Raw genomic sequence first — 9,190 nt, 5'->3', positions numbered from 1 at the left:
CTAGCTGTTGAAGCCAGCAGCATATCTCTTTGTCCACATGCGAGCCACGCGGTCATGCTCCTGGCGATTGTTCACATACTGGGTGGCGATGCTGCTGACCAAGGGGTCAGCTGGATTGCAGTCGGTGAGCAGAGAACAGACAGAAAGCAAGACTTTGGAGATTGTCAGCGCAGGACTCCAGTTGTCTTTCAGGATGTCTAGGCAGATGGCACCTTGGCTGTTGATATTGCAATGATATATTCTTGTCTTGAACACAACCTGAAAAAAAAAAATCACAGATTAGAAATCAAGCCATCAGGGGAGACCAGTGAAAACTATCACCTTTAAGATAAACATTTTATTTGTTAAAAACCTAATCCCAAACCCTAAAACTAAACAATGGTACCTGCAGGACGAAGGAGCAGTAAATGACATTACTGTTTGTACCCTACATTTTTATGACCATTCAGAGTACTCTTCTTCACTTGTCTCCCTTTACCAGTCAGTTTTCTGATTTTGTTCATATTCATATTTAAATATTAAGCAGATTTTGTAATTATGATAACTGATGAAGATTTTTATATTCTAGCATTTGTTAAGCACCTGAAAGATAAAAGAACAAAGAATAAGGAACAATGTCCATAACAAAAAAACCCTTACACAAAGCTTTACTGCACCTACTGTTAGTCCTTCGGAATTGGTCAAACATGTAAAGCAAATATGTATAAATAAGCCTGTAAGAATTACACTGCTATTTAAAGCCGATTTACCCCTTTAGGAAATTATCATCTGTAAAATGAGACTGAAACTATAAAAATTCTGAAATGATGGTAGCACAATATTTTTTTTTGCTAGTACAGTCGAATCTCCCTACTATGCCACCCCACTACTATGCCACTCTCGGTATTATGCCACTTTTGCTCGGTCCCGACTATAAATTCAATGTAAAAAAAAATTTACTATGCCACCCTACTCTCGCTACTATGCCACTTTTGTGATTGTTAAAGCACAAGTTGTGAAATTCCACGCAGTGCTCGATTACTATACTGTATGGTAGTGTGGACATCGCAGTTAGGTGGGGATGGAACAAAGCACACACACACAGGGAGAGTGGAGGCTGGCAATGTGGGGGGGTCGCTGGCCGGGTGACAGCACACGTGACAGAGGGAAGGTGTGAGGGGGTCGACTAGCGACAGGATGCAGGTGCGCGGATGTGGTTGGAGGGGTGGAGGTAGGGGCGAGAATGAGAGGAGACAGCTGCGAAGCCGACGATTCTTGAGAGCTTTGGACCAGAGCAAAGGCCTCCTGTCTCTGTACATATACTAACATACAATATTGCGTAAAACTGAGTTAACTATATTAGTCCGCCCTCTAAAACCATCCCAATTCTCATGCGGCCCCTGGGAAAATATTGCCCACCCTGCTTTGGACTGACGGTAACTTGAGCAATAAAGCCTTTTTTTCGACCCTCTCTACTATGCCACTCTCGCTACTATGCCACTTTGCTCCGGTCCCGGTAGGTGGCCATAGTAGGGAGATTTGACTGTATCTCTAAAGTGATAACACAACAATCTCTTCTAGAAAAGAATATCACTGGAGTTTCAAAAGTGAGAGCTACTAATGTCTTCACAAACTGTACTTTTAAAGTCTGAAGTTTACACAATAATCTATCATGAAAGTAAGTTGTAAAGTACTCTTATAGTAAGTCCAAGCAAGGTCTCTTTTCATGAATGAATTTAGTCTACAGTTGATTGACGGAAAGTCAAAAGACTGATCAACTGCTTTATACCAATTAATAAAACCGCCAGTGAATTAAAGAATGAATGCAATAAAAGTAGCTCGTAAAAGAAGACCTGCTACAACTCTCTTTCTCTCCCTTCCCCACTAGTGTGACAGCAGTTAATAACTTTGTCACTGCTGGTTGGCAGCATGCCCCCATACATGGCTCATCCTTCCACCCCAAGCTATAACAATGGTCTTTCTCACTCCTGGTCTTTTTGTTTGTTTTGTTTTTAAACTGTAAGACATGGCAGTGAAGATGGTGGCTTTGACCACATGCCTGTAGCCTTAAAGCCTGGGCCTTTTAATAAGCTTTGTGTGTTTGTGTGAACATGCAGGTCTGTTTTACAGACACCCTAGAATAACAAAGCTAAAATAATACTTTCCCCTAGTACAATTTTGAACAGTTTCTATTTATGAAAAACAATATTGTCCTCTCATCCCCCTCCCCCAACACTCTCGCTCACTTGACCCAGTGGCCTCCCCTTAACGACATTAGCTACTAACCTTAAGTGTTTTACTCCACTGCAAAAGGAAATCAAACCAGCCATCAAAAACGTCTCTTTCCCTTTTATCTGCTTACAAGCCTCCCAGGAATTTCTGTTGCTGGATCAATATCTCTGCTAAAGCGCCTGTTGCCGCTTTTTGATGTATCGGAGTTGTAGTTGCTGTTTCCCATTTTACATACCTATTCTTGTGAGCAGGAAGGGGAGTGGTAGCTGATCAGTGCTTAAAAATTATACTTAAAATTTGGGACTCCCCCCAATCTTTTTCGCATACTCTCTAAGCCACCTACTCCTCGCAGCTTAAGGCAAACGTTTCACCCCCCCCCACACACACCACCCTCACATTTCCCCCAGGGTGAGACGGGGGAGTATTTTTGTGTAATCTCTCAAGACAGTCGACAGCCCACGCCAATTTCTGCCAACAAGAAAACTCTAAGCACGATTAACACTGATGTTACACGACAGCATGCAGCAGAATAAGGCGGCGGTGGAATTTGTGTTGCGGCGCCAGTCAATACCAAGTGAATGCGGAACAACGATCTGCCTACTGTTGCTGTCTACTTCCCATCCTTGTGTGAACCTACCAACGCCAGAAACTGCTGGCGAAGGGTTAAGCTCGCACCCAGAGAGCTAACTAACGGCTAAACTAGTGTTCTTTGATGGAGTTGGGCTTTTTATGGGAGATAGGCGAGAGATGTAAGTGCTTTATGTGCTTGCTCACCTTTGGGGGTTTGAAGGGGTATTCTGTGGAGAAATTGATATCCAGGAAAAACACACCACCTTCGTAGACAGAACCAGTTGGTCCTAAGATCGTGGATGCCCACTCGTACAAGTTGTCACCCTTGGGTCCAGCGCTGCAAAAAGTAAATAAATAAAAATAATACCGAATCAATCGAGACGATTTATTTTTAGACCTACTGGGGTGAAGAATTTTATGTCACGTGCGTCATTGGTATTCTAAACAGAACGGCAAAATCATCATTTACAGAAGCAAAAAAACAAAAACAAACAAAAAAACAAAAATGTCAGAATGAAGCCATTTTACTCTAGTTCCCAGGCACACACTAAATTTTCGATCACCAGTTCCCCAATAATAGTCCTTGAAAACGCAACCACTAATCCCCAAACCTCGTTCTTACAAATTCCTTCAGGTTTCTTAGTTGACTACTGCACAGTGCTCACTTGCCATTCTTATTACAGGGAATCAACATTCTTCAAAGTATTCTTTTTAAAAAATGAGTGAATTCTAGCTCCCTGGAAGAAAAGGGAGGAAGTATCTTGTCAACTTTCTGGTGGCACCCTCCTCTCATCAACTGATAACTATGGCGGCATGAAAACAGATCGGGGTCTCCATAAAATTAAATGGATTTGGTTTACTGATATACTGTTGGTGTGCTTGCAACGAAGGCGATGATTTCTGGGAAAACAATTGAAGATATGTGCTGATGAGGCTTGGAAACGTGAACAAGCAAGTCATGCGGCAAGAACCGCTTCGGTTATGATAAAGTAAGCAAGGCAATGCGATGGTTTCTCGTCTGATGTGGCTTAATCCCAAAATGGTGTCTTTCTAGTTAAGAATTTTTTTTTTTAAAAAAAGGAGTGTTGATAAAGATAAGAAATTTTGGCGCTCGCGCGCGCACACACACACACAAACAAAAGCACATCCAGTACTCGTTACAGTAGGTGTGTTAGGTGGCTACTCGTTACAGCAAAGCAGATTATTTGAACCTGAGAAAACTTGGCGAGAAGGACGGGTGTATTATCAGACGCCAGTTATCTACAGGGTATTCTGCAGTCTCTTGTCTAGCCTGGTACCCGCCAGGTTTCGCAGGCTGACAGATTAGGCATGTGGCCACACGAAAGACACGTGCAGAGAAGCTCACGAAGGAGGGGGAAGGGGTTCGCACATGCATCAGGCTACAGGTGCAAGCCAGGTCTGCAAATGTGCAGTTACAGTTGGAAGATGAAGCAGACTCTTCGACACCCACTCCTCCTCCACCCATCACTGCATAATCACCCAATCGTCCCTCGACAAAACCCGCTCTCGTTAATAATTCAGAGGTACCTGTTTAAAAACTCCACAGGTAATATTTTCTTTCTTTTCTAGGCAAAAATAAGCAACCTTTTTATCCAGCATGAACAAAAGGTCCCATGGCCTAGTGGCTGTAGGAGCAATCAACTGTAAGTGGCTCACCGTGGATAATGCGCGGCATGTGGAAGGTAGGACTATTGTTAACCTTCCCGGGTATTATATGAGGGTACCAGATATTGAGCTGGGTGGGCAAGGGAAGTTTTCCATGGCGCCGACCCTCAAGCCAGCGACCTTTTAGCACCGGAGTCAAGTGCACTAACCATCAATCCCCGGACCCTTCCTCCACCCGACCTCCATCCCCCCACTATACCCTACAAGGAGCACGCGAGTGAGGGCTAGCCGAGACCGCGAGTGTGGGTCGCACGTGACACTAAGGCACGCATGCGCACTTCACACCGACACTATCGTCCTCACCCCCGAACACACACACCCCACTTCCGCCAGAAATGTCGCCATGTTTGTGCGCCTGGTGGGTAACGCAGTCACTCGACGAAATCACCCAGCACAGGTCGGGGTAAACGCTTGGAAAAAGCGATGTCTGGAGGGCAGCAGATGAAAATGGCTCATCTGACATTTGCTGTCGTCTGTTTTTTTTTTTCTCTCTCTTTTAAAATAAAATAAAAAAAATACATTTCGCTAAGCCATTACACGGCCACCGGCTAACTCCTGCTCCCAATTTTGACCCCATCGCAGCCCCAGATCCTTGTGTGTTGGTGGTGGTGGTTGTTGGGAGCTGATCGTCACACAACTGTGCCAATGATTGTCCGTTGATGGCTCGTGCCGACTGCCCTTGTCCGGCATTTAGTCTGCTGGGGATGACTGTCGGCCGGGTTGTGGCGGATGCTGGGAAATGCACGCGCTGGCGAACACAGGTGCCGTTTGTAGTAAACAGTTGTCTCTCTAACAACCTCACTTGAGAGAACAAGTCCTCCAGCCAACCCTCTCGAAAAAAAAAAAAATCAACAGTCGCACATGCACGTTCTAGTGTCCCATCCCTACTCACAGAGAGAGAGCCAGTGCCATGTGGAGTCTCAAAACCAGCTGCGATGCCTTCTGGGGCCGAACTCAGGACTCGAGTAGTAGTGTCACCTCTAGGACTGGACAACCTGTAGGGAGAGGAAGTTGGGGGGAGGTGGGCTTACCAATTAAAGTAAGAACTGTAAGTTCTCAACTCCCTGCTAAAGCGATTCCTGACTGGACATTTTCTGATCTCGCCTGTCTACATCCTGCTAAAAACCCTTTGTCCCGCATCCGACTCTCGCATTCTGTGGATTCCACTTCACAAAGACTGCTACATGAAGATAAAATGTACATTCCTCCTTTACTTTCAAACAATATAACTCTTTCATACTGCATCCGCCATTCAAACTCAGAGCATCATTTAAACGCTCGTTACATGCTTATCTGTTGTTTTTTTTAAATGCTATGTTTGATTACTTTTCATATAGTTTATTTTCCTGTGTTCTTATTATTTCCTGGCTGGTGCAGAGAGTGCAACCTGTCTGGCTGTGGTGCTGAGCGACATGAATGTTTAATTAAACAGTCCCTGACAGTGAAGGCCTCCGTCTTGAGTGCACACGTCTGAGCCTCGAGCCTGTCAGATGTCAGTCAAGCTACAGGAATGTAGGCGTCGATCTTCAGCCTCCCAGACACCACATGTCTGTCTGGAGTTTACTAAATATTATTCATCATTTTCAACCTATTAATTCCTAGAAGTGAGCCTACCGGACACTAATCGTTTTGAGCCTACAGATACCTGTCGTCTTCGGCCTACCAGATGGTTGTCATCATCGTCTTCTTTCATGTCAATGATGTCAAAGCAGTTCTGCTGTTGGAGTTGAAGTTGTGTCATGTGTTGACTAAACCTCATGTGACAGAGAGTGACTTTGTTCGTGAAGAAAACAGAAAACATCGGACTAAAAATCTCTCTACACAGACATCATCAGACTACAGAACTATTCTAGGTGTAAGCGTGTTTGTGTGTGTGTGCGCGCGCACAACCTCATGGGTGTGTGTGTGTACGGTGAGTAATGAAGAAATCTCTTGTTGATACAAGAATCCTGTGTCCTGGCCAACAATACCGACCGCTCAAGCACCGCCTCACCTTTGCTTGCACACACTTGTGCTCGCAAAGAAAGGAAAAAAAAAAACAAACCGGAGCTAGGCTTTGAGAGATGGGGCAGGGAGGACTGAGGGTAATGAGAGTGAACACAAAGGAAGACATAAACAGACAGTGACAATGAAACACCTGATTCTTACCTACTTAACAATCAACCCGCTCGTTAAATAAGCCCAGCTTGGCGGTGTCTGCCATCAAGCCTGCCCGTTAAATAAAACCAGTTTAGTGGTGTTTTGTCAACCAACACCAGTTTAGCGGCAGTTCAGCCATCCAACCTGCCCTTTAAATAACACCAGTTTAGTGGTGTTTCACCAACAACAAACCTGACAGTTAATAATGCCAGTGTGGCGGCGTTTTGTCATCCAACTTGACCGTCAGCAAAAGTACCTATAAGACAGTTAGCTGACTGCTTGCAAGACCGTTAGAAAGAAGGTAGGGAGACTGCGCACCCGGCCCCTGCTCGTTAATAAAGCCAGTTTAGCGGTGTATCAAGTGCAAGACCGCGCCAGCTGTCGAGGGCAGGCGACTAACCAGCGAGCCAGAAGCATCAGAAATCAATACTGACGCCATGCACAGGGAGCTAGCGAGGCCCACCCTGACGCCGTCTGATGCCACCTACTGTAGAGGACGGCCACAGCCCACAACCTTTTTTTTTTGTGTGTGTGTGTCCTTCCCCCGTCTTCTCAAGCATTGTGCATGTGTGTGAGTGGGCTGATGGTACTGAACACAAGCTTTAATGCCAGGCTGTCGGCCTCTCCACGCCAGGTCAGATTGCAACAATGGAGACAAAGCTTCTTGACCCCTGCCTCCTTCTCCACCCGATGTCGTAACTGTACATTAAAAAAAATACACACACACACAGAGAACAAATTGAGCAGGTCGTGACGGTGGTGAAAGGGAAGAGTCTATTAAAATGTTTCAGGCCTCCTTAGGGTCAAGAACAAGTGAAACGTCTGTTTACTGATATCGAGATTTGCACGCATTGGACAGTGCAAAAATAAAATTAATTAATAAGTTATCTCAACTAGCGACTGAAATTAAGCAATAAAAATGGATTGAATAATTTGTATTTGCCAAAGATCACATAAATTCTAACAACATAAATATTGTCATCTACTTAATATTCCTAGTCACGCAAACATTAACTCTCGTAACCATCGCTAAACTTTATCTTTACAACCCTCTTCCTCGGGGTACTTCATTGTGTTTATGTATTTCTGGGGTGTTTTCTTAATACACAGTAGCACCAAAACAACTTCATTGGTGTTTCCTGATCCCTCGACCCCAGAAGAATAAACACAGTAAGACTTCTGAAAAATGGAGTTTTTGTACGGGTACAGGCAGCAAACGGGTAACATTAGGTTTCTGGTGTCGAGATGGTGGGCTGCACACAAACCTGACAAGGCGCCGTTCCCCCGATTAGCTGAATGCAAAATTACCCGCGCTAGTGGCTCTTGTTCAAGCCTCACTACTGAAACAGAATTTTTCTCAACCGCGGAATGAAGGTTTTACACGATGTGGGTGGTCTTACTGTTCTTTTTCTCTCCCTCCCTCCTTTCTCTCACGTTGTGTGTGCACGTGCGTGCGTACAACAGTACAATGACCACACCCTTCCTTGCAACTCCCCTCTCCCCTCCCCACCTTTAGGTGTTTGCTGCTCTCGCGGAAGCGTCAAACACGGAAACAGGAGCGAGTAGTGATTCCATCCTGATTATCCTACCGAGTGTACTCCTGCCCTCTCATCAGTAATCTCATAAATCACACAGGCCTGTCCAACGACGGTCTCCGATTCTCTCCAATACTTCCACCGCTGTTCGAAGTTTCGTTTTACAAACGAGAGTCTTTTTCTTGTACAATGACCCACTCCGTGAGTTTGGTAGGACTGGCCAACACTTGTTCTCGACTAAACTCTTGCCTCCAAATGATGTTGTGGAGCCGCATCCGGTGTGTCTTGCAAGGGATGCCACGTTGTAACCGTCCAGTAACTTCGTTTTCTGTCGCCTTGGACTGTCAAGGCGGTGACAAGACATGACAAGAATCCTGCAAAGACACGGAACCGCATGCGAGTGTCCAGCGACCATCTCGCCCACTGCTGGAATCACCCGCCGCACGACGGCAGGGAAGTAGTACGCATGCGCAAGAAAAACTGGCTAGGAGAGCGCATGCGCGGAACTGGCCAACACGCACACACATGCACGTGCGCACGCCACTCGACCGCGGCTTGCGACTTCGCACGCGATCCTGTTAGCGTTTTCCTCGAATTTACAAGTCCGTGATTATTCGCCTCGCGCGGCCCTCAGCCCTGTTTAAAGGCCAACCTGAGCCAAGGACGGAATCACACATCAAAAGCCTGGCAAGTAAGCTGAACACACTGTTGTCACTTTGTTATTAAAGTGCTTCGTGATTATTTTTTTAAAGAAAATCGCACGTGAGTTGTGAAATTTGTATTCTAACGTGCTAAAGCTTGCTTTGCTCAATCAGCGACCATTTGTGATCTCAAAGGAAATAAGGTCTTGACCCTTTTCTCAAAACCCTAGTGAGACCTACGAAATCCAAAGGTTTGAACTTGTTAAAGAAATAGAATACCTTTCAATATTTTAGGAATATTTTTGAAAAAGTCTCATCGGAGAATAATTTTAGAAATAACTATCATAGGCAATCCTCTGAAAATGATTTGCCGTCGGGTTAGCCTTTACAGTCGATATGGAGCGACTT

General features: G+C 45.1%; 1 protein-coding gene across 1 annotated transcript in view; it reads right to left on the bottom strand.

Moving 5' to 3' along the window:
• The window catches only part of LOC112567716 (ubiquitin-conjugating enzyme E2-24 kDa-like), a 38,298-nt gene continuing 29,108 nt past the window's right edge, over positions 1 to 9,190 (bottom strand). The window contains exons 2-3 of the mRNA XM_025244534.1: positions 2,986 to 3,118; positions 1 to 258 (exon numbers count right to left, since the gene is read on the bottom strand). Coding sequence (XP_025100319.1) covers positions 1 to 258; positions 2,986 to 3,118 — 391 coding nt within the window. The remainder of the gene's footprint in view (positions 259 to 2,985; positions 3,119 to 9,190) is intronic.

Source organism: Pomacea canaliculata, linkage group LG1 (assembly GCF_003073045.1).
Source record: "Pomacea canaliculata isolate SZHN2017 linkage group LG1, ASM307304v1, whole genome shotgun sequence".
Lineage (NCBI taxonomy): Eukaryota > Metazoa > Mollusca > Gastropoda > Architaenioglossa > Ampullariidae > Pomacea > Pomacea canaliculata.
This window is presented reverse-complemented; position numbering and strand designations above follow the sequence as displayed.